At 46.1% G+C, this 26,506-nt stretch overlaps 1 protein-coding gene across 1 annotated transcript in view; it reads right to left on the reverse strand.

The window, feature by feature from the left end:
• Wwp2 (WW domain containing E3 ubiquitin protein ligase 2) overlaps positions 1-26,506 on the reverse strand; it is a 118,379-nt gene that overhangs the window by 52,693 nt on the left and 39,180 nt on the right. Inside the window, exons 5-6 of the mRNA XM_052166192.1 lie at positions 18,311-18,448; positions 15,627-15,723 (exon numbers count right to left, since the gene is read on the reverse strand). Coding sequence (XP_052022152.1) covers positions 15,627-15,723; positions 18,311-18,448 — 235 coding nt within the window. The remainder of the gene's footprint in view (positions 1-15,626; positions 15,724-18,310; positions 18,449-26,506) is intronic.

Genomic DNA, 26,506 nt, shown 5'->3' on the forward strand with positions numbered 1-26,506 from the left:
CAGTCATATCACACACCTTTGATCCCTCTGGCTGGAATACAGCCACACCCTTAGTATACACCTTTAATCCCCAAACAATGAAGGTAAAGTCAGTTTGTAAAAGGCATCCCCCATGTTTGAAAGTGATGTCTAATTGAATGGCAGAGAAAGGGACAAATCAGAGAAAGATTTAACAGAACAGGATCTGCCCAACTCACAAGAAGAGAGAGGCAACACAGGAGAGAACAGTGCAGAGGGAGAGGGCGGCTTTAACAGGACAGTGGTATAGAGACAGGCTGCAGAGAGAGAGAGAGAGAGAGAGAGAGAGCTAGGTGCAGATGAAGACAGAAGGAGCCAGAAGATAGAACAGATTGCCAAAGTTAGTAGGAGGCCAAGCAGCAATTCAGTCAGAAGCAGAGAGAAGCCAGTTTGAATCAGTCAGTGTGGAGGGGAGTTTGAGCCAGCCGACTTTCAAAAAGAACAAGAAAGGGTGAACTTATTCAGCAGTAAGTCTCAGAGGTTGAAAACCTTCTAAGCCTAATAAGATTGTGGGGAGCTAGAAGCTTCCAGGACTAGGCTAGGTTAGCAGATGGTGGCAGTAAGGCTGGAGATGACAATTACACTAAGTGAATAAAAGACACTGTTATACACCTATGAGTCCACAATGCTGCTGTGACAAACTGTTCTTTCAAAGACACTGTCAAGAATGAGGGGCCCTGAGCAGCAGTGGCTCAGTGACTAAGAGCACTGGCTGTTCTTCCAGAGACCCAGGTTCAGTTCCCAGCACCCGATTCAGTCTGCTCACTAATGTATCTCACTCCAGCTCTGAAGAGCCCTGAGGCTTCAGTCCATCACCAGAATCTGCACTCACTGTGCACACACTCATGTGTAAATACACACACCTACAAATAATTTTTAAAAAATGCAGTCCATGGACTGCAAATACAGAACTACAAAAGGATTTTTCTCTAGGACAAATAATATTTCAAGTTCAACAATAAGATAACCGAATATTTTAAAAGTAAAAGGTGTAAACAGATTCTTCATCAAAGACCTGCAGGCAGTAAAGAAACACAAAAGCATCACCAGAACCCTGAGCTCTTAGGGAAATTCAAGTTACAATGTCAATGAAGTATTTTTGTTTTCTTGTTGTGGTTTGTGTTTTTATTTTGAGACAGAGTCTCACTATGCAGACTAGGCTGGCCTCACACACAAAGATCCAGCCTCCTCTGCCTCCCAAGTACTGGGATTAAAGGTGCCATCCTACTTCATAGCTTAAAAATAATAGTGATGGGCTAGAGAGATGGCTCAGTGGCTAAGAGCACTGACTGTTCTTCCAGAGGTCCTGAGTTCAATTCCCAGCAACCACATGGTGACTCATAACCAACTGTAATGGGATCTAATGCCCTCTTCTGGCGTGTCTGAAGATAGCTACAGTGTGTTCAAATACATTAAATAAAAATAGTATAAAAAACAAAAACAAAAAAATAATAGTGATAATAGTTTGTATATTTTAGTTACAACAGAACTATCTCACTGAAAAAAAAAAATAAAAGTTTTAAAGGGCAGGTAACTTGCAGAGGAAGAATACCACACTTATATAGAAAGCACTTTGATGGGATTGTGACTTAAGACAAACCTAAGACCCTATAAACATCTCTGTTGGTGAATGTGGAGATTCCTTAAAACTGAATGCTAGCTGAATTCCAGATGCCAAGCATACTGTTATATCTCAGTAACAGACCTAGAACATGACCTTCTTTGACCTGCCCACTGGTGCAGGAAATAGAAGTTTAAGGAGCTAACAGCTGATGACTTTCCTTCAATTCAACAAAACAAGCAGATATTAAAAGAGCCTAATACATGTATCCCATCTGTGCGATCAGAATCAAGCACACTTGCCTGGGCACTGGAATCAAGAGGGCACCTGCCCACCATACTGTCCTCTCCTCAGACTCTTAACCAGACACTATTAATAGCAGCATGGGAAAAAAAAAGTTAAATGGAGCTGGGCCAGTTTCCAGTAAGAGAATCAGCAAGGAATGGGCATTTAAAATAGAAGCAGAGAACAAGACACCCCCCCCCCCCAAAAAAAAAGGGGAGAGAGGGGAGGAAAGAGAGGGGGAAGAGAGGTAGGAGCAGGTGGTGACAGGAGAAGAAGCACTTCTACCATTCCAAGAGGCATCTTATGGGCTAGCCTACTCTACCTATCATCCCCTTCTCAGAGCTCCTCACTCAAACGCCAATTTAAAGAAACAAAAAGAAATGGAGGTAGACAGGTGGGTGAACCAAGGAGGTACGATTAGAGCTAGAATGAGACCACTGAGTCATTCCCAGAGCACTCTGTGGCCCCACTCCCCACTCTACACCCCAGCTCTAAGCTGCCAGCCTCAGGAATGGCAGGGAAGGAAACAACCCTGCTCCAAGAGTCTAATGACAGGAAGACAAATGACTGACTTGTGCTCAGCCTGGAGGAGATGCTCTCGATGACTGCTACTTTACTGGACTAAGGTGTCCCTAAGAGAGAATTAATTGTCCCCCATCTACTCTAACTTCAGGTTGCATGTTGAACTTCGCTGATCAGAAAACCCCCACTCTGCCAAACTCACAAGGTAGCTCAAGTTCAGAATCCAGGAAATGAGTCAGCAGATTGGAAGACATTTAAGAAAGGCCCCAGGAGAGAGGCAGTGACAAGTGAGACTGTCATAACCAGCACTAAAGGTCATGGGGCACTCACACAGGACTCTGTCCTGTGGGCCATCAACCTCCACTAACATACAAGAGGAGACTGCAGGGAACTGGTCTGCAGAAAGTTGGAACACCAAGATGTCTGTTGAACCTCTCTTCCTACTAGAACTGGGTGTGTCTTAACCTGGCTGACAGTTCTAATCCTGAAGGAACCGACAATTGACCAGGTGCTAGTATCTGACCCTAGTATACCCCCCCTAGTATATCAGGGGGGATCCCTGATATACTAGGGGGAATCCTCTACAGATTTAACCAACTGGGGATCAAAAAGAACTGGGGGGGGCATACATATTGAATGCAGACAGACTTTATTTTCTGCAATAGTTTCTTAAACTATTTGCATGGCCTTTAAATGGTTTATGTATAGTGACTTAATATATATGGGAAGATTTAGGTAAGCTACATGGTTACACCTCTATACCTGTAGGGCTTGAGTGTCCATGAATTTTAGTCTAGGGGATAGGAAGTCAGTCCCCAGGGCTAGTGAGAGGCAACTGTACTGTGGACACAGTGAGTAATTTCTAACTCATTTAACTCATGGGACATGACAAGTCATAAAGGCAGACATGCAGCAGGAGGGCAGGAAGAAAGCAATGGACGTTCCCCCAGCTGCTGCTGTGTCCTCCAACCCAGAAACACAGGCCTCTGCTCATCTGCACACTTTTCCTTGGACTCTCAACCCACTTGGAGCCAAAGCCAAATCCTCGGTCTGAACGTGCGGCTTCGTCTAGTGCAAATCCACCTTCAGCTCCATGCTGCTGCGTCCCAAGCCCTCACCACTCCCACCATGGTACTTTGACTTTCAAGTTTGTATTTGGTTTTGTTTCTGTTAGTTTAACATCTGTCTTCAATAAGGTCCATGAAAGAGGAACCATGTCTGGTTTTGTGATTCTCCATACCCAGCACCTAATTTGACTTCATTGGAGGCAGTTAAGAAACAGTGGTCTGATGGATGAGAAAAGCAAGACTGGCCCAGAAACATGTTCAACCCTGTAATCTGTATCCTACAGATGCTGGTCAGTAGTCACTCACTCACCACCACCACCCAACTCTTCAAAGACGGAAATCTACACACAGATGACAAGGGACAATGGAAAGTCTCTGTGGGAGCTAGGGAAGTTCCATGAACCCCAGTTCAGGTCTCAGAGGACCCACACAAGCCGAGCTGCAGGCAGTCTGAGAGTTAGTCTGAAATGGGTTGTAGCAGAGGCAGAAGACAGCAACTGATGTGGGGATGGGGCAGAGACCTTGCCATTTCCCGAAGAGGCTCATAGAAGGTGCCTCAGTGACAGATCAAGATGGCTACAGCCTGTCAGTCTTAGCGTGCCCCCTTAAATGGTTCAGGCAAGGAAGCTGCATTCTATACTGGTCTAGTGTGCTTGCTAAAGTCACATACCTGATTTGTCCAATATAATTTTATTTTGTTTTGTTTTGAGATAGTATCAAGTAGCCCAGGCTTGCCTCTCTTTTCCTAATGTAGACAAGACTGGCCTTGAACTAAGAACTTACCAAGTGTTAGAATTATGAGTTGGTTAGGGTTACTATTCCTAGCATAAAACACATGACCAAAAACAAGTTGGGAAGAAAAGGGTTTATTTGGCTCACACTTCCACCTCACAGTTCATCCTCCAAGGAAAGTCAGGACAGGAACTCAAGCAGGGCAGGAACCTGGAGGCAGGAGCTGATGCAGAGGCTGTGGAGCAGTGCTACTGACTGGATTACTACCCACAGTCTACTCAGTCTGCTTCCTCATAGAACCCAGGACCACCAGCCCAAGAGTGCACCACCCACAATGGACTGGGCCCTCCTCTGTCATCACTATCTAAGAAAATACCTGACAGCTGAATCTTTTGGAGGCATTTTCTGAATTGCAGTTCCATCCTCTCTGATGACTCTAGCTTATGTTGAGTTCATGTTCCACTAGCTGGTACAGATTATAAGGCTATGCACCCCACCCAGCTCTCTGGCTAATTTTGATGTTCACAGTGCTAATACTTTGTGGAAGTTATCAGCCTTTGCCTCATAGACACTAGCTGATTCTTATACAGCACTATGTAGAGCCATTCCACCTTAGTTTTTTGACTCAAAAAAATTGAGCAAACTGTTCTTTTATAAAATGAAACAACACAATGCCCCATCTCTAAACAAAATGCTTTCTCTAGCATGTGGCAGAAGAGAAAAATTAGAGACTCTGCTCCAGAGAGCTGACACATCATTCCTGGCCTAAGGACAGAAAGTGCCAAGTGGGGAGGTGCAGAGGTGACAATTCTCAAAGGCACAGCTGTGCAGTAACACTGTACAGTCCCTGCACAGTGCCCCATCTGACCCGAGTTCCCAGGGACCTCTCCTATGGAGGCATGTCTTTGAACTCCCTTGCCCATTGCTAAGGGACAACAGTGCAGGGACTGGCTCCTTTGTGAGGCGCGTGCTTCAAGGCCCAGTAAGCACTCGAGAACTTGGACAACTACATATGAGACTTGACTGCTCTTCAAAGGTTAGAAATATTCTTTTTTGGTAGATTCAGAGTACTGCCTTTTACACATTCTTTCCTGAAACAAGACTTGGTTACCTGGCAACTAATCTGTGAGTCTAGGATCAGCCTTCTAAAAGCTGCAAGGCTCTGAAAAGAAGAGTCTATGGAAATGTTCAATGTGGAAAATATCAAGCATGGGGAGAAAGGTACCAGAGGAGAAAATGGGCTAGGCTGTGAGATCCCCACACTTGTGAAAGGGACTCAAGGTATGGGAAAAAAGGCCAGGGAGTTTAACAAACAAAAAGTCCCCTCCACCCGAACTCTCTCACACCTCAGAGGAGGGTGCAAAGGAATGTAAACCAGTAGGCAAGACCCACCCTCAAGTCCTGGCAAAAGAAGCCCAGAAACACAAGGCTCTTTCAGCTCAGCAAACACTGAGTGAGCTACGTGCGGCAAGGCACCAGCACGGCCCCACCTGGGAGAAGGACTGGGAGCTCACTGCACGCCCGCCAGCCCGAGGCACTGTGCCTGGAGTCTGTCCACTCTCCCTGCATACCTCCTTCTACAAGGAAACTAGCAAACTAAAGAAGAAAAAATTCCTTCTGATTCTCTAGTCTTCATCCTCTAAGTGTAAAGAAAAGTATTATGATTTAATTGAAAGCCCAATGACCTCGGCTCAATCTCTGGAACCCATACTGGTGGAAGGAAATAACTGTCTGTCCTCCACATGTACACGCCCGCACGCACACACGCATGCACGCACAAAGTCATTTTCATTTTAAAGAAGAAACAGAAATAAGTATTTGTATCATATCCTACTTTGGGTCTTCACTTATTTCCTTTTTTCCTCTCTGTTATAAAAACACCTCACCTTCAAAGGCCATTTGTAAGAACATCAAGTAGATCCAAAGCACAGACATGCGACCGGTCATCAAAAACTCAAACTGAAATTGTGCACTCAGTGAGTGCGTGGGCACTTTGTCTCTCCACATAGCCACTCAGAATGTGACATCCAGTTATCAAGTGAGTCAGAAACACCCTCAACTCACCAAGATTCTTGTTTGTTTGTTTGTTTGTTTGTTTGTTTGTTTTGGAGGCTTCTTTTGAGAAAGTTCTCTTTTTTATTTGAAATGGGTCTCACTATGAAAGACAGACTGGACTGGCTATCCTCCTGTTTGGGGCCCCTAAAAGTTAGGATTACAGGGGCACTCCCTCACACTCCTGCATCCTAGACTAAATGTTCAGGAAAATCAAATAGGCAGGACAGACAGACAGACTTTATGAAGCATCACAATGGAAATGAGTTCAAACATACCATGGATCACATGAAACAGACAGGCCAACCGACTGCACAAAACTCCAAGTGGCCATCAACAGGCTTCTTTTGCTTAAAAATCAGGTAAATGCTTTCCTAAGAAATAGCACCTAGGGTATAAAGACCCTGGACAAGGTCAACCTTAACTGGATGGGTGCATAAATGCCCAGCAGGGTCGGAGACAGAGCTCTGGAGGTGAAGGTGCCTGCTGCCTTGCTTAAGGATCTCAGTTTGATCCCTAGAGCCTACATGGTAGAACAAGAGACTAAGCAAAAACTAAATAACTAAATAACTAAATGTTAAAAAACAAACAAACAAACAAAAAAAAAAACCAGCTGGGCCAGTGGTGGCACACGCCTGTAATCCCAGCACTCTGGGAGACAGAGGCAGGCGGATTTCTGAGTTCAAGGCCAGCCTGGTCTACAGAGTGAGTTCCAGGACAGCCAGGGCTACACAGAGAAACCCTGTCTCCAAAAAACAAAAAAACCCAAAAAAACAAAACTCACCTTTTTTTTAATATATATATAAAGAAAACAATGCCAAGTAGTACATTGAGAAGCTGGAGGTAGACAGCTTCATTAATATTAAACTAAAGGATTTCTTTTACAATTTTTAAAATTAGAAGTAGGAAAAACAGCTCAGCGATTAAGAGCATTGGAGATCTTAGTTCAGTTTCCAGCATCCACATCATGAATGGCACACCAGCCTCAAACCCAGTTCCCGGAGACCCAAGGCATCTGCACACTATGGTACACACAGTAAATAAAAAGGTAGAGTTTCTTTACAAGACAATGTATCCTTTCTGCAGGCGTCTTTGGATGAGCAGTAACAACCAGGACCTGACTGTGACCTGACTCCGCAATCCAGACAGGGAGCATCTCTGCTGCCCCTGTGTCCCGAGCCATTGTGGACTAGATTTCTCTCTGCCACGTAGCCTTTCTCAAGTGTTATACAAGTCGGATCACAGAGAATGTGAATTTTTAGGTCTCAGTTGTTATGTTTAACATAATACTTTTTAAAAAGTGAGTTTCTGAGCCGGGCATGGTTGTGCAAGCCTGTGATCCCCAGCACTTGGGAGGCAGAAGCAGTCAGATTTCTGAGTTCGAGGCCAGCCTAGTCTACAGAGTGAGTTCTAGGATAGCCAGGGCTACACAGAGAAACCCTGTCTCGAAAAACCAAAAAGAGTTTCTACCAAGTTGTCATCTTCTTTTTAAAAAAAAAAAAAAATGTGTAAGGCTGTTTGTGCTCCAGCATGTCTGTGTACCACATGTGTATCCAGTGTCCATGGCAGCCAGGAGAGAGCATCACACCTCCTGTGGACTGAAGTCGCAGACAGTTGCGAGCCTGCTGCTCGGGCTAAATAACTTTAAAGACAAAGAAGTGGCTGGGTATGCAGCTTAGTGGTAAACAGCTTCCCAGCATGCAAGAGGGCCTGCATCATCCCCAGCACCCACGCCCCACCCACCAACCCCTATACATGCACTCTCTCGCTCACTCTCCCCAACCCACCCCTTCAATGGTCAGTCCCTAGCCCCAGGCCTCCCAAAACCTTTGCTCAGAGGCCTCACCTCTCCTGAACGGCCCATTGTAATACTTTGCTCCACGTTTATGGGACACATTTGTAATCCTTTGCAAAAGTCAAACGAGTGAGAAGAGGCACTGAGACGCAGTCCTGCTAGGTACTGAGGCACAGTCCTGCTAGGTACTGAGGCTGGCCTTCCCCTCCCAAGCACTGGATTACAGCATATGCCACCACTTATTCAAAGTAATAAAGTTGAGTGAAATTAGAAGAAGAAAAAGTAATACTCTGAGACCCCCATAGAATGTGAGGCTCAGAACATCTCTGAAAAGGACTAGGTCACAGTATTAAGTCTGCAGGTGGCATGAGGTTCTGGATGGCTGTAATGGTGACAAAATGCTGGAGGCAGATTCCATAGGGAGGTGGGCGAATAAGGAAACAGAAAGACAGGAGGCACGAAGAATGTTGAAACCAGTATCCTCATTAAATTTCTAATAAGGTATATAACTTCATGAAACCGTAAAGCAATATAAAACTTAGGTTTTAGTTCTATGGCTATCCTTATCTATTACAAAATAGGGAGAAAGGCCTGAAATATAGAATTGTTTTAGCATTTGAAAGGAGTTACCCATTTATGCTATTAAGTTGGCATCACAAACACAGTCACTAAGCCAAACCCCAGTTACCACCTCCATTAACTGTGGTACTTTACAGGGAGCTATGCAGCTCCAAAGAACCCTGAAAGAAAAGTCTGACATCACACCGAGCCACAGCCACGAACAAGCTCTCAGCTTGCACGCCTGAGTCTTCCCATCCATGTCTGCTCAGAGCGTTAGCAGGCAGCGTGCTCCCAGCTTCCCACACACACCAAGCTGCCCACATTCTGACTAAGGAGCCATTCCTCCAAGACCCTCATTCTTCTCACTGGCTTCTGTCTAGACCCTTCCCTTTTAGCCACAGACCTCTTGAGCTGACAAGTCCTAGAATATCAGTCCTACATTCTAAACTGTGGCCACATTTATCTTGGCCTTGTCCATGCCAAGAATACAGTGCCCCTGTCTCTGAAGTAAGGATGATGTTTTCCTCAACCAAGCCTGCCCAGCACCAAAGCCAACACAGTGGGGATGTGACATGCACACCACCCTTTTTCTGTGGACAACACCACAATTTGTGAGTCTGAGATACCTTCTAGTTCTCATCCTGCAGTCTCTTCCATGACTGCATCTAGGTAGTTTGAAGTATTTTTTCAGTCTCATCTCTATTCTACCACTGCTCAAGGCTAATCCTTGCTGATTTTTTCAAGATAGGGTTTCTCTGTATAGACCAGGCTGGCCTGGAACCCAGAAATCTGCGTGCCTCTGCCTCCCAAGTGCTGGGATTAAAAGCAAGTGCCATGTCGAACGAGTCTCCTCATTGGTTATTTAAACAAACAAACAAACAAACAAGCCAAGACCAGAAAGCCAGCAGTTGAAATGATGATGTCCAAATGGTCTGAACTAGGTTTACTATTTAGTCAGGATGGCCTGTCTTAGTATGGAGACTTGCTTTGGTCCAGACTGCAGAGTATTAAGAGTCAGCCAGGTGGTAGCACTTGTGAGGCAGAGGGCAGGCAAGCAGAGCTTTGAGCCAGCCTGGTCTACATAGTGAATTTCAGGGCAGCCAGAGCTATACAGTAAGACCCTGCCTTAGGGGGAAAAAGTATAAATTTCTTCAAGAACCAGAAATCCTATCAGTTGGTTTCTGATTTTAGTCTTAAATGTACTGTACCAGACATTCCCATGTAGTTCCCCTCCCCCAGGGACTGGAGGACTCCCAGCCTCCCTTTCGGGAAAGTTCTGTATATGTAGGCTGCACTGCTGAGAAGCCAATGCTAACTGCAGCTTTATTCATAGTTAGCAAAACTTAGGATCAACTAAAGTATGCTTTAGTAAGTGAGCAGATAAGTCAAACATGCTGGATGCAAACACTGTAATACTATTCAGTAGTCAACAGAAATCAACTGTACTCTGAATCAATGAAACTACTGTGAAAGCAGCCCCACAGCGCACAGAATTCCAGGAAAGGAAAAATATAAAGAAATTAAAAGACCAGTGTTGAAGCCAGGGAGAGCAAAGAGGGCTGACTAAATGAAACACAAGGCAAAAGATACCCTACATGAGGCTAAAACGGTGGACACAAACCATGAATTTGTCAAAACCCACAAAAACGAACACCACCAAGCCATGGCCCTAGCAATAACAATGGCCTCTGAGTGAGACCAGTGTGTCACCAGCCTCCCCTCCAGCATAGGCTGGTCACAGGCTGCAGAGGTGCATGAGAACTCCTGTGCTCCTGCTCTATTCTGCTGTGAACCTAAAAAACAGCACAGCTCCTACAACAACATGGACGACAGCGGTTGGCTTTTGGATTAGGGCTGCTACAGCAATCATCCCCACGGAGGACTCCTTCCCTGAGTAAGCCAAGCTCGCTTATTTTCCCTACCTTTGTCCATGCAGAACACTCTGCTTAAAGGGACACCCTGACCCCCACTTCACTAGATCAGCAAACTCTTCCGAAATATAAATGCCACTCTTGGCTATGTACACACCAGCACATCAATAGTGCTGGTGTGCGTACACACTAGCACTTGTGGTTGTTGCCCAGTGTCTTGCTACAGAGTCCTTGGTATCAGGTATTGCGCCTTTCCATCTTTTTGTTGCCATGACTACTGTGAGCCTGGCTTTCCTTACTCTTAGTCCTACTTGGCTTTCTGGGCCACACCACCTCTCCCTTGGCTCCTATCCTACAGAGGAAACGTCAAATAGCTAGCTATAAAATAAACAGATATGAATAAGTAAATGTACAATGTCACTTTTATTAGGAGATCATCAGCGCATCAACATGCATATTTAGATGGTACTAATCTCCGTAATTACTTTTGAAACTGCCCCAAAATGCTTGTCCATGGTCTCAACAGCTCAGAAGACAGTCTGGAGGCTTCCTGGGAGCAGGGACTGTGTCTGTCACCACTGAATGATGAAATGCATTTACACGGATTCCTTTCTTCTTTCCAGCATCACTAATGGGAATGAGACTATAGCCAGATTTTAAGGGGAAGCCCAAGGGTGCTAAACTCTATTTCATTTCAGGCTGACAGGGTAACTTCTCCAAGTCAGCTTTGGTCAGCTCCACAGAAGGAGTGGCAGTGCCAGCAGAGACTGAAAGAATGGCTTTGCCCCCCATCTCCCGGGGCCCTCCCAGGGCTTCCCAGCAGACTCACACCCGTCTGAGTTTATTTGTCTTTCCTTTCTGGGAGCCGCTGTCTGCAGACAGCCCATGAGCTATTCAGAGCTCACCAGAGACTCAGGGCTGTACAGGCTTCCCAGAATACAGCTCTTTCCAATCTTGGGGGAGGGGTTACTAATGCCACGTCAAGGGAGCTAATAAATCTAAGAGATTTTCGTCACAGCAGGACAAAAAAAAAGGGTCACAGAGGGAGACAGAAAGCCATTACCAGGATGTCCTCAAACGGTCCTAATAAGAATATCACTGGGAAGAACTTGTTCAATGCAAATTTAGACTAACATTACCTGGAGGGCCCCGAGGGAATCCGAGGCCTTAGGACCTTCATCTCTCACACATGCACAGCACATATGGAGTGCCACGATCAAGGCTCTAGGCTCAGCTCCCAGCATCAGAAAGCATTCACATCCACTATATTCAAAATAAACTGATATAGACATGACAAAGGAAAATTAACTGAGCCCACATAGCCAGCTTCTTAACCAAGATCCCCTGTGGAGACTTTCGAATGAAAAGCTCCACCAGGCCTGCTGACACAGGCCTGTAAACCCAACTATTCGGGAGGCTGAGGCAGGAGGATCACAAGTTCAAGGCTAGCCCGGGCTACAAGACTGAACTGAAGGCCAACTTAGACAACTTAGGTGGCTGGGGTTCATACAGACCAACAGCACAGCACCTGCCTAGAGTACAGAAAACATTCAATTCCATCCCTAGCACTGTGGGGAAAGAACCAACAATTTTATGAGACTAAAAAGGAAATAAAGACATGCTTCATTTTGGCTGACTTATTTCCTTATATATGAAAACTTCCCAGAGGTTCCGGCTGGAGCCAGCATTCACATGGGAGGCCTCACAAGGCTGGGCTGGGAAGGAAACGGCCCCACACAGACAGTAGTACACTGGCTGGGAAGGAAACGGCCCCACACAGACAGTACACTGGCTGGGTTCCCTCCCACCACTCACATCACACAACAGAGAAAGAGAGAGAAGAGAGCATCACAGGTGATCCAGAAACAGCAGAGCACAAAGGAACCCAGACACCCTTGGAGTTTCAACCATTTCTGATCTCTAGGAGACCCTAAGGAAGGCTGCCAGCATTGCTGTCACCTTCTACTCAGTTCCTCTTCCCTCTGCACACGTCCCACTGGGTCTCCTCGGCTCCTAGGATCAGTGGCACTGTCCTGAACATTCAGACAAAGCAAAGCCTCCTGGTCCACACTGCTCAATGTGCCCCCGGCGCTGGCTTCCTCTCCTGCAGCATCTGCCTGCTCCACGACCTCTCTCACACCACTGAGAGCGGAGCCTGCATGACGGTGCACAGTCCAGGAGTCCTTCCAACCTGAGCTGACAGGTGTCCAAAGCCAGCCTTGTTCCAGCAACAGAGACAGGACATAGTGCCCTTGCACGCTCTCCTCGGGCCTTCAGCATATACCAGCTCCTGCAAGGGCATGCATGGGGCGCTGCAGGGACGTACAATGCGTGCCAATGGACACACACCGGGGGCAACCACACACGTCTCTTCCTAAGATGAAATGGCTTGTGACCAGCCCTCTGAGGCCACCAAGTGTAGTAAGCCACCCTTTGTTCTTCTCTGTTACAAGATGGCGCTGGCCACATGCAGCTCCATGGTGGTAAATCACCTGAGTACATGCGCAGTGTGCTGTATTCCTTATCTCACTTACATGCTAATGAAGAACTCACTTAGTTCTCCTATGAGGAAACTGGTTATCTCCCTGGGCAGACGAGGCTATCTAGGGTATATAAGGTCAGGCTGGCAGAGAGCCCGGGGCCGCCAAAAGAAGAAATAAGCTTAATCCAAGGTTTCCCGAATAAACCATTAAAAGGAAGAAACTCCCTGGTGTTGTGTCCTCTTTGCCGGTGAGGGTGGACGCGACAACCAAGATTGAGTGTGTTATCTGGAGGGGTGACTTTCACCTGGACCCTAAGTCCCACTGACCTCTCCCAGGCTGTAAGGCTGCAGGGTGTCCTAAGAGACCAGCACAGAGCATCCCCTACACGCATTACACATGTAAACAGGCGGAAAGACGGGAGTAGCTACTACAGAGCCTTTGAGAACCTGGACTCTGTCCTCAAGAACCCAGCCCCCAGCCGCTCAGCATGTAAAACAGCATGGCCCTCCACACACTTCTTTTGTAGCCTTTCAATCTTATCCCTGTCTCCTCCGTCCAAAATCAACAATTCCTTTGATTTCACGGTTATTTGTTCCCATCCATTTTATTTTATTTATTTTGTTTTTTATTGAAACATAGTCTCCCTTTATTTCTCAGGCTAGCCTCAAACTTATTGCTCTAGTGATCCTCCTACCTCGGCCTTCCACGCAGCAGGGACTACAAGTACATGTCATCCTACTTTTCTTAGCCAATGTTTTTATACTTTTATCTACAAAGGTATCAATTAAAAAGGTATTTGTCAGGCTTAGTGAGATGACTCAGCAAATTAAGGCCCCATTACCAAGCCTGGTAACCAGAGTTGGACCCCAGCTTGGAACTCCAGAAAATTATCCTCTGATCTCCACATGAGAACTGGGCACTCACACAACACACACAAGATATATAGATAAACAAATAAAATGTATTTTTTATTAAAAAGGTATTGTTAATCCAGATGTGGTGAACATGTATACAATTTCAGCAGCTGGGAGGTAAAAGGATCAGGAGTTCAAGGCCAGCCTGTGATCTGAATTCCCATCCCAAAAGAAAGAAAAAGGAGAGATTACAGAATCGAATAAAATACCTCTTCTCTGTTTTAAGCTGTGTGTGTGTGTGTGTGTGTGTGTGTGTATCAGGTCCTCACTTTTGTCAGCGTCATACATGATCCACACATTAAGTGGTATCTTTATCTTTGGCCCCAAGTTGCCAAGTCCAGAGAAGAAAACCAAGAAAGTAGTTCTGAAGCACTAAAGCAGAGAAAACATTTTGTGAGGGCGAGACGCTGAGTCGTCCCTGCTTGAGTTAGTTACCACTGAAGAGATTCTGTTCCCTTCAGTTCTGGGCTATTTTGTTGATACAACACTTGCCAAGCATATTACAGGTCCTAATCCTGCAAGACCTAACTACATATTACATCCTACAAGCCATCTAGCATAGCAAGTCACAGAAAATGTCATTGGTCATCAGTGTGAGGTGATCCTTTTGTACACACTCAAGAGAAATGAGAAACAGATCTCAGTTTCTAGTGAAACCGGGGTCTCAAAGGGCAAATGCCCAAGCATCCACTTGTTCTTGCAGTCAGTAAGTTCTGGTCACCATAAAGTCATAAACAAACCAATTCAAAAGTTGATTTCTGCTCTCACAAAGATCTGTCAGATGCTGTGGGTACTGGTTAGAACACAACTCTATTTCCCAAAGGCATTTTTATGTATCCTCTGGGACTTGTGTGGGAAGATTTTTTAACAACAATTTGCCAGCCGTAAGAAGATTATTTTTATAACTACACTCACCAGATTCTCTTCCTGAAAATGTCTGTGGATTTTGTACATTGTAATAAACACTAAACACATCTTCTTTTACCTTCTCTTCTTCCTCCTCCTCTTCCTCCTCCCCCCTACCATCTCTCAGATACATTTAAAACTGTTCTCTTAGCTGGGCAGTGGTGGCGCACACCTGTAATCCCAGCACTCTGGGATTCAATTTCTGAATTCAAGGCCAGCCTGGTCTACAGAGTAAGTTCCAGGACAGCCAGGGCTACACAGAGAAACCCTGTCTCAAAAAAACCAAATCCAAAAAACAAACAAACAAAAAAAAACAACAAAAAAAAGCAAAACAAAGCAAAACAAAACAAAAACCTGTTCTCTTGCCTAGGAATTCAGTTGCCGTGGAAATGAGTTTAGAGCACTAACACAGGTTATAAGGAGGAATAATAAGCAGAACTACACCATCCACAATAGGTATAACAAGTCTGAACAAGCTCAGACCCTCAGCAGAGAAAATGTTTACCAACATGCCGAAGGAAACTATCAGCCCTCCCCACCACACACACACAAAAGAAATGCAGGCAGAAAATCCTACATCCAAAGAAGCATGTACCCCAGGCACTGTGACCACCACAGCCCCTGACAGATAAGAGGTCATGGTCTGTTCAACAGGTCTCCTTTACCCCAAAGGCCGACCCTCCAGCCCCCAGTGTACTGCTGGCTGTCCTATGAATGTGAGTGCTGTGCTCCCTCAAGCGCGCCTTGGCAGACTAGAGCAATGAGAGGCAATTTCCAAGTTTCTGAACGTATGGTTCCTTACCACTAGCTAGTGTATGTTCCATAACTTCAGGGAAGTCTCACAACAGGGACTACTTACCGGGATCTACCACCAAAGCAGTTTGTACTGGGGGGCTGGTGCCGGGTCTCTGGAGCTATAGCAGTCCCACTGGATTCTCTTGAAGGTGGCTGTGATCCTGGAAAATGAATCAATCACAAGAAAGGATAGAAATGCTAAGAAACTTAGGTCTTGTTTGAGAGCTACCCACCAGGCAGAGAATTCTCTCTGTATTTTAGGAGTTACCCACCATAATGGGACAGTGACATCTTGGAAGCTCTAGTCATTGGTACAAAGAATAGGGATTATCAGCCAGGTGGTGTGGCAAGCCTGTAATCCCAGTACTCTGGGAGGCAGAGGCAGGTGGATTTCTGAGTTCGAGGCCAGCCTGGTCTACAGAGTGAGTTCCAGGACAGCCGGAGCTATACAGAGAAACCCTGTCTCAAAAAACCAAAAAAAAAAAAAAAAAAAAAAAAAAAAAAAAAAAGAATAGGGATTATCATCTGAGATCACACAGTTGGAACTCATACTTGGAAAACAGTACATCTTCTCCAAGACATTCAAGACCATCCCAGATGCTAACACACGGGCCTGCCTCATCATCACATGAACCCCAGCCTTTCAAAGGTGGGTGTCAAGTGAGTGCATGGAATGAGAACATTTTTCACAATGCAAACAGAGCTTGTAAAGCCAAAGTAGGTCATGTCACTCTTGACCTAAAAGGCCCTCCAAACAGCTAGGTGAGCCTAAGACAAGCTATCACAGTAAGGCAGCTTGCATGACAATGAGTTCAAGGCCAGCCTGAGCTATACAATAAGATCTTGTCTCAAGAAAAAGTATGCATATATGGAACTGGCAAGGTATTTCAGCAGTTAAAAGCATTGCTGCTTACAGAAGACAAGAGTTCCAATCCCCGCACCACATTAAGTGGCTCACAACCATCTGTAACTCAAGCTCCAGAGCCCTTCCTTCTAGACTCTGGGGACACCCACATATGCGTGGCATACACAAATATACACCACAAAGAAAGTAAAACGAATCTTTAAAAAATTATGCATTTATATATATATATATATATATAAAACATAAAGGTAGAAGTGAAAGTCTGAAAACCAAGAGAAGTAACTAGGAAAAAATGATAAGGAGAAGGTGAAGACTCAGGTGGAGCACACAGTACATCAGACATGCTTATACGATGGCCTATGTAACCAGTGCTGTGAACGAACACACACACACACACACACAGAGAGAGAGAGAGAGAGAGAGAGAGAGAGAGAGAGAGAGAGAGAGAGAGAGATGCGTTGCCACAGTTATGGCACTTGTCACCAAGCCTGACAACCTGGATCCAATCCCCAGATCCCTCAGAGAGAGTCAATTCCCAAACGTGTCTTCTGACCTCCACACATTTGCCACATACAGTAAATGTTTTATGTAATAACAAAAGTTTTAAAGAAAGAGGACAGCCAGGGCTGTTACATAAAGAAATGTCGTTTATTTTTAAAAAAGAACACAAAACAACAACAAAACCTCAAAACAAACAAGACATGCCAAAAGCACTCTAATCAAAGCGAAGCCTGGTATGGGGCCTTCTTTCCTTGGTAAGACTTATTTATCCATTTGCCTGAATGTCTGTCCGTGTGCCATGTGCGTGCCGTGCCGTGTGCATGCCATGTCCCATGTGTGCCAAATGGTTGGTGGAGGTAAGAAGAAGGTGCCGGGCCAGGCGGTGGTGGCGCACACCTGTAATCCCAGCACTCTGGGAGGCAGAGGCAGGCAGATTTCTGAGTTCGAGGCCAGCCTGGTCTACAGAGTGAGTTCCAGGACACTCTAGGCTACACAGAGAAACTCTGTCTCGGGGAGAAAAAAAAAGCCCCCAAAAAAAGAAAGAAAAAAAAAAGAAGAAGAAGGTGCCAGATTTCCCGGAACTGGAGATCTAGATGGTAATGAGCCGCCACGTGGATGCTGGGAACCAAACGCCAAGTTCTCTTCGAGAACAGTCAGTGCTTTAACCACTGGGCCGTCTCTACAGACCCAGATCAGAAACCTCTCACCAGCTAAGATCTTCCCAACCTGAGACTGCACCTTGCCTTTGAATTAAGAGCTCACACATCACCCCTAATGCTACAGAAAGTGTATTTGGCCTGAGAAGCTCCATCTTACATCATTCCTAACAAAACATTTAATGAGAAAAAGGAGAAACAAGCCATTTCAGACCTTAGACTCCATGAAATAATTTCCTGCTAGATGGAGAAGTGACTAATTTCACACTACATCAACTGGAACAAACTAGCAACATTCCAAGCCCTCAGCTCTGAGCAGGAGGCACTGCCCTCTGCTTCAGTGTGTCCCCTTTGCTAGTTTGTGTCTCCACAAGGATACACAATTCCTACCCAGCCAACTCCATCATAAGAGCACACTCAAGCTCCCCAGAGGGTTTAACTAGAATCACATTTGTTAAAGAGGGTTAATTTCTAAGGCCCATTTGGGGTGAAAAGATGCTTTTCTCTGCCTTCAATTCAAACAATTACACACAGAGCTGTGGCATTTATCTTGGTCCTTGAGAACCATCTCATGTTTTGATCTGGGAGACTAAGAGGAAGCAGGGCTAGCACTGAGGCAGGACTGCTAGAGTCCCTAACAGATGCCCAGCAGAGAACCAAACCGGGGGCGGGTGTCACTGCCCACCGCCCTATCCTGGCACAGCCCGGGAGCAGGGCGGCACTCACCGTCTGTCACTGCGCTGCCATTAGGCACATTTCCCAGATCAACAGTTGGCCCATCCAGGAAAATCGTCAGCTCTCCTCCTGAGACAACACTGCCTTTGTTCTCTGTCTGCAGGTTCAGGGTCAGTTGCGTGTTCTCCACTGTCGGATACAAAATGCAACATGGACAGATTGAGTCAAATACACAAATTAGGATTCTTTATATTAGAGGCCTCCATTTCACTCATTCTTTTCCAATGTGTCTTGTGAAATAAAAGGCAGAGTGGGGAGGAATGTGCTGAATGGGAGGTAATGCTCTGCATGCTGTGCAGGCATGAAACCCAGAGTTTCTCAAGACATTTTATACACGACATTAGCTACAACATCTTTATATTATTGGTTTATGTGCTTCCAAGGAGCATAGAAAAAACTGGGGTCAAGCTATATCCCTACTACACATAGGATGAACAAAACAAGAAATACCCTGCACACACCCCAGTTCTAGCTGCCCTGAGACTGGGTCCACTCAGCTTCCAATCAGGTACTATCTACCTACAATGAACACTAGTTCTCTTCAGTTTGGTCCAGTCAGGAACTGGAACCTTCATCCTAAGGTCTTTTCAATAGCTACAGAGAGAAAAAGCAGGCAAGCTGAGGTCTTAACAGGTCTGGGAAGGATCTGGTCTCATGATAGAGTTCCCTCCCTCACCTGCCCCACACCCAGCCCAGATCTCAATTTCCTGTGCTAGCGGTGGTTACATTATTATAAGCTATTGGTGGTTCTCAACCTGCCTAATACGACCCTTTAACACCATTCCTCATGTTGTGGTGACCCCCTCCCCCGACCATAAAATTATTTTCACTACTACTTACTTCATTGCTGCAATTTTGCTAGTTATGAATCGTGATATGAATATCTGTTTTCTGATTGTCTTAGGTGACCTCTATGAAAGGGTCATTCAAACCCTGCCAGCCCCACTCCCACCACTCCCCACCGCCCCCAGGTCACGAACCACCTCTCAATCAAGGTAGTTTATAGATAAAGAGTTTCCACAAACACTAAAGTAAATTTGAACACTTACTGGGGATCCTTCTCTTCCCACGAGGGAGAGAAATAAAAGTCAGCTTCCAATCTAAGACAGACACAGCCTTTACGAACTAGAGAGTCCAGCAGTTAGGAGCATGTACTACATGTACACAGAACCTGAGTTCCTCTCCTATCAGTCACATCTGGCCACTATAAGCGCCAGCTTCAGGGTATCTGACACCCTCTCTCCTGGTCTCCAAGCGCAACCAACACACAAACACAAACACATACACATACAAATACACACACACACACACACACACACACACACACGTCACAAACATACACATAATTTAAAATAAAAACTAACTTCAAATTACCTTTGAGTAATTCAGACAAAGAAATGCACACAGGAAGCTGGGAGACAGCTGAGCAGGTGAGGCCATTTTCTGCACAAACATGATTCCCCACACACACCCCAAAAAAAGCCAGATATGTGGGCTCAATGCTTTAAGGAGCACTGACTACTCTTGCAGAGGACCTGTGTTCAAGTCTCCTTCAGCACCTTCATGCCAGTTCACAACTATCTATAACTCCAATTCTAGTGGTTCCAACACCCTCTTCTGGCCTCCAAGGGCACCAGGAACTCACATGGTACACACACTTACATCCAGGCAAAATACTCAAACACATCAACAAAAATAATAGTAACAATGAAAGAAGAAAACTTTTTAGGCCTGATATGGCTGCACACCTGTCACCCCGGCACTGCCAGGAGTGGGTGACTAGGGCTTGCTGGCTCCGGACTCAGTGACCTGGATCTCAGAGGTGTACGGTAGGGACTGATGGAGCACAACACCTGACTTCTCCTCCTCCGGCCTCCACCCACACACCTCCACATGTGCACCACACATATGCACACTGCACATCCAGAGAAGAAGGGATGTCACTGTGATGTCAGGTGGAGGGCGCTGGGTGACTCTCACTCTTCTTTACATTTGTGAATTTCATAATGAACAGTTGGAAAAAAAATTTTTAATTGGCAAGCTATTAAAAATTTAAACTGGTGAGAACACCCTATTATTTTCATTAAAAACAAAACAAAACAAATTGAGCCAGGGTGGCCTTACGATGTATAATGGGACTAAAGAGACCCTTAGCTGACCGAGTGACAGATGAGCACACACAGAGGCTCAAAGGCTCAAGCGTGGCTGAAAACCATACACTGGAATCTTAATCAGCGGCAGCCCCTCACCTCTAGGCCTTCTGGTTTCCTCACAGCCACACTCAGGACACTACAAAGGTCCTTTCTCTTCCAGAAAGTCTTTCTACTACCGTGGGAGTACGGCCTAAAAATCAAAACCTAATTGGGACTAGCTGGCTCACTCTGGAGACTGAGGCAGGGGGACTGACTTGAGTTCAAGGCCACATGGTCAACACCGTGAGTTCCAGGTCAGCCTGGACTACAGTAGGAAGAAAAGGAGCTGGAGAGATGGCTCTGTGGGTAGGAGTATTCTTTACTCTAGAGGACCTGGATTCGAGTCCCAGAGCCCACGTATCAACTCAGCATCTGTCACTCTAGGTCCAAGGGACACAATACCCTCTGCGAGCCTCCCTAGGTACCAGGCATGCACATGTACAGACACGCATGCAGGCAAAACAACCATATGTAAAATAATTTTTTTTGGTTTGTTTTTCAAGACAGGGTTTCTCTGGCTGTCCTGGAACTCACTCTGTAGACCAGGCTAGCCTTGAACTCACAAATCCATCTGCCTCTGCCTCCCAAGTACTGGGACTAAAGGTGTGCGCTACCACTGCCCTGTCAAAGATTTGTTTATTATATGTAAGTACACTGTAGTCTTCAGACACACAAGAAGAAGGCGTCAGATCTTGTTATGGATGGTTGTGAGCCACCATGTGGTTGCTGGGATTTGAACTCAGGACCTTCGGAAGAGCAGTCAGTGCACTTAACCACTGAGCCATCTCTCCAGCCCTAAAGTTTTTAAAAGGGGAAAAATTTTCAAGAAACATATACAGAGCTGGTTAAGATGGCTCAGTGAGTAAAAGTACTAGTCACCGAGTCTGATGACTGAGCTCCATCCCCAGACCCACAGGCAGAAGTAAGGAACTGACTCCTAGCTGTCCTTTGACCTCTATACTTGAGCATGGCAATCCTGCTCCCCCACCCTTCACTCCTCCACACCCTACCCCCCCAACCCCCCTCCCCGCCACCCCACACACACACTTAAAAATAAAATAAAAAAGAAACAAAGCTATCGAAATTGGGCTCTGCTGCTCAGTGGCAGATCACGCCCTTGGCATCCATAAGGACTGGGTTCAATCCCAAGCAGGCAAGGGAGAGGAAGCAAAGGAAAGAGAAACAGAAAAGAGAAGCCCCTCGTTGTCCAGGCACTTCTGTACCAGGCTGAGGTTAGCAGAAGCCCACTGTCCTTGGCCCCGCACGCCCTGCTCTGGATCCCACACATGGCCACACCCTGTACTCTCTGCAATTTCTAAGAACTTGGTTTGCTCTGTGAGGAAGCAGAATACAGGCAAGTTTTTTTTTCATTTTCATGTGTATATACTTGGTGTGCGTACATGTATGCATGTTTCGCATATGTATGTTCATGTGTGCTGAATCCTGGGGTTGTATTGACAATCATCTTCGTGTACCCTTCAATCCATTCATGGAGGCAGGGTCTCTCAGCCAAACCCAGGTTTCTAATCTCTAGACCCACTAACCAATTTACTCTAGGAATCAATCCTCTTGTCTCTCTCTGCCTTTGGTGGCTAGGATCACAGGTGAGCTACCTTGCTTTTTTTGTTTTTTTGAGGCAGGGTTTCTCTGTGTAGCCCTGGCCGTTCTAGAACTCACTCTGTAGACCAGGCTGGCCTTGAACTCAGTGATCTGCCTACCTCTGCCTCTCAAGTACTAGGATTAAAGGTGTGTGTCACACCACACAGCATAAGTACTCACACTTGCAAAGCAAGTGCTTTATCCACCAAATCACCTCCCAGGCCAGATAAGCAAGGTCTTTAAAAGCCTGATTGCATACAGTTTGGTGGTACACACACATAATCCCAGCACTCAGGAGCTAAAGAAAAAAGGATCAGGAGTTCAAGACCAACCTTGGCTACCTAGTTCAAGGCCAGCCTATCTCAAACAACAAGAGGATGGCAGCGCACACGTTGAATCTCAGCAGATCCTTGGAGCAGGAGGTAGCTGTGAGCACCGTGTTAGACCCTTGGAGCAGGAGGCAGCTGTGAGCACCGTGTTAGACCCTTGGAGCAGGAGGCAGCTGTGAGCACCGTGTTAGACCCTTGGAGCAGGAGGCAGCTGTGAGCACCGTGTTAGACCCTTGGAGCAGGAGGCAGCTGTGAGCACCGTGTTAGACCCTTGGAGCAGGAGGCAGCTGTGAGCACCGTGTTAGACCCTTGGAGCAGGAGGCAGCTGTGAGCACCGTGTTAGACCCTTGGAGCAGGAGGCAGCTGTGAGCACCGTGTTAGACCCTTGGAGCAGGAGGCAGCTGTGAGCACCGTGTTAGACCCTTGGAGCAGGAGGCAGCTGTGAGCTGTGTTAGACCCTTGGAAGGCCCCTGGCAACTACTTTACACACAACAGGGCCCCAGGGGATGGTTGTGTGTTCAGAAGCGACTCCGATCAGAGAAACAAGGCTGAAGTAATCAAAGGCCACTAGAAAGGCCCTGCCATGGCATAGGGATGGCAGTCTCGGCAATCTTACTGTCTTCACAGAACGCAGCACCTAAGAAAACTTGCCTGGGCTTTTTCTCTCTCTGGCACTTGATAGGAAAGACCCCTAAGAGCATATCCACAGGGCTGCAGTCTTCAGAAATCCAAGCTTTAGAGAAAGAGCAGGGACCGCAATCAGGGGCTAATTGAGAACATGGGTTGGCAGGAGTCAGATTCAATTAGGACAAAATGGAACACAGAGTAATAAAAATACTTTTCTGGCAAGAGACATCAGTTCTACTGAAAAAGCCAAAGGTGTGAGCTCAAGCCAGCTTCAGCAAACATACTTGTCACACAGGACCATGGTCTTCTGCTTGAAGTCCCAACCACTCACCAAAATCTTATGACATTCCTTTATAGAAGTGGACAGAGAGCAATAGGGTGGCTTCTAGGATCTGAGGAAAGGCGAGGACTCCACAGGAGAACCTTCTACTAGTCTGCAAGGATGTCAACCACACAGCCACATGGAGAACACAGACATGAGCCTGGGCGAGCTAGTGTGTTCGCTCATGAGCTTGGGGAAACACAGGACAGAAGGACACACTGACCTACTTCAGAGACACAGCAGCCAAATCCAGAACACGGGAAACTGGTCCAGATAAACTACTCTGTTCATTCAGCAACAAAGTCAACAAAGTAAAATGAGTAAAAGGAGAGAGAGCCTTGGGATAGACGCTTAGTAACATTTCTCATCCACATTCTGATTCAAACAAGCCAAATGCAGAAGACAAACTAGTCAGCCAGCAAGGCATGGTGGTGTGCATCTGTAATCTCAGCACTCGGTGGCAGCAGCAGGATGATGCTGAGTTTGAGGCCAAACTGAGCTAAAAGCAAGGCCTTCTCTTTAAAACACACAGCCAAGTGTAGCAGTGCGTTAAGGAGCCAGCAGAAACAGCAAGTGCATCCTTGGGTACATGACAGGTTTGGGGCCAGACTGGGCCACGTTAGACTCTGTTTAAAAAAAAAAAAAAAAACAAACCTCTTCTATGACCACTGGAGAGAGGGAAAACCAACACCACCTGCCAGAGTAGTGGACGGGATTAAGCGATTACCATAAAGGGGCTTTTTAGGCATAAAAATAATATCAAGAGCTACTGTGTTTTTCAGTGCTGGAGAACAGAGGTGAGCCTGGGCATCCACACCAGTGCTCTCCCTGAGCTGAGTTTTGTAGTAGGATATGATAATTTTTTGATTTCCTCAGTTTCTGTTATTTCACTCTTTTCATTTCTAATTTGGCTAATTTTAGTACTGTTTCTGTGCCCTCTGGTTAGTCTGGCTAAAGGTTTGTCTATCTTCTTGATTTTCTCAAAGAACCAGCTGACGGCCTGAGAGCTCAGCTTTTAAGAGCTCTTATCAGGCATGGGGTACAGCCCTTGGAAGATGGAGCAAGAGAGGAGGGCATCAGATCCCATTACAGATGGCTGTGACCCACCATGCAGTTGCTGGGAATTGAACTCAGGACTTCTGGAAAATCAGTCAGTGCTCTTAATTAACTGCTGATCCATCTCTCCAGTCCCCTCTTTTTTTTTTTTTTTCTAATGTGCATGAGTGTTGTGTCCATATGTATGTCCATGCACCATATGCATGCCTGGTGTCCAGAGTTAAAAATAGAGCATCAGAGGCCCTGTCTTGAACCCCCCCCCCAAAAAAAAATAGAGCATCAGATCCCCTGGCACTGGAGCTAGAGATAGTTGTGAGCTGCCATGTGGGTGCTGTGAATTGAACCTGCATCCTCTATAAGAGCAGTCAGTGCTCTTTGTTTTTGTTTTTTTTGATTTTGGTTTTTTTTTTTTTTTTTTTCGAGACAGGGTTTCTCTGTGTAGCCCTGGCTGTCCTGGAACTCACTCTGTAGACCAGGCTGGCCTCGAACTCAGAAACCCGCCTGCCTCTGCCTCCCAGAGTGCTGGGATTACAGACGTGCGCCACCACCGCCCGGCTTTTTTTTTTTTTTTTTTTTTTTTTTTTGATTCAGTCATTGCTCTTAACCACTGAGGCATCCTCTCTCCAGCCCTGTTAATTTTTTGGAAAGGGAAAACATCTATAACTTTTATTAACAGTTAGAGCCACTGGGATTCAAAGAAAATAGGCTGGCTGATCTCAGAAGACTTGCTCCCACCACCACCACCAGTCACTGCTTGGACTGACCAAAGCAAAAGAGCACTGAATCGGGGAGCCTTCTGGTCAAACTCTGAGCAGACCACTTTTCCAACATGAAAGAAATCCACAGCAACTAATTTTAGAGGGGACTTGGCTATTGTCCCCATAGTGTGTGTGTGTGTGTGTGTGTGCTCACATATGTACTTAGAGCCCCAGTGAGGCCTGCATGTCATCAGAGGACAACTCTGGTGAGTCGGGGTTCTCTCCTTTCACCATATGTGGGTTCTAGGGATCAAGGCCAGGACAAGGCTTGCACGGAGCCTGTTTACCCACTGGGCGGTCCCACCAGTCCTTGGCTGTTCTTTATACTTTTGTGGTTTTGATGGTGCTTCACTATTTTTCAATCTTTGTATTAAGATGCAGGGTATCTATGAGTTTACCAAGAACGCAACCCTATATACATACAGTGTCTTAAAGGCTCAAAGTACACCAATACGCAGTGAGAGACTCCCCGTACTCTGCTTTCTCCTGACTACAGAGTCAGGACATGCTAGTGGCTGAGAGCTACCAGTTCCCAACTGCAAAGAACTGGAGCTAAGTTACTTTCCCCTTTCTAGCCTTGGATTTTCCCACATGCTATCTGAATATGGCACTAATAAGTATAATGAATACATGGGGTGTGGAAGCTGCCATCCTACGCAGCCAACAGAGGGAGAACTGTATGAAGTGGAACTGTCATGGCAAGCTCTAAGAATGTGATACCATTACCAAATCCAGACCCCGGCACAGACACCTTCTCATCAGTACTGCCTATCACAGAGCACTGTTACACGGTTCTGTGAATCGCAGTGGCTAGCACAGAGTCCTTTATCATCTCTCTAACAATTGGAAGTGTATGGCCAGGGAGAGGTGACTTAGCAGTTTAGAGCACTTGCTGCTCGGGCAAAGGCCCCGAGTCCATCCCTAGCATCCACACAGTAGCTCACAACCACCTATAACATCCCCCCTTCTGGACTTCTTAGACACCAGGCAACACATGTGTATGTACATACCCCTAGGGCTGGAGATAGAGGCCGGACCTCTTGCCTAAGATGCTAAGGGTACACTAAGAATGAACTATATATCCCCAGTCCTGGACACACAGAGCTTTCAAAAGAAAAAAAGGTTTCAGGCTGGTGAGATGGTTCAGCAGTTAGGAGCACTGACTGACTGTTCTTCCTAAGTTCCTGAGTTCAGATTCCAGCAACCACATGGTGGCTCACAACCATCCTTAAAAAGAGCTGACTCTGTCAGGCAGTGGTGGTGGTGGTGGTGGTGGTGGTGGTGGTGGTGGTGGTGGCACACAC

The sequence above is a fragment of the Apodemus sylvaticus genome, chromosome 21, assembly GCF_947179515.1.
Source record: "Apodemus sylvaticus chromosome 21, mApoSyl1.1, whole genome shotgun sequence".
Taxonomy (NCBI): Eukaryota; Metazoa; Chordata; class Mammalia; order Rodentia; family Muridae; genus Apodemus; species Apodemus sylvaticus.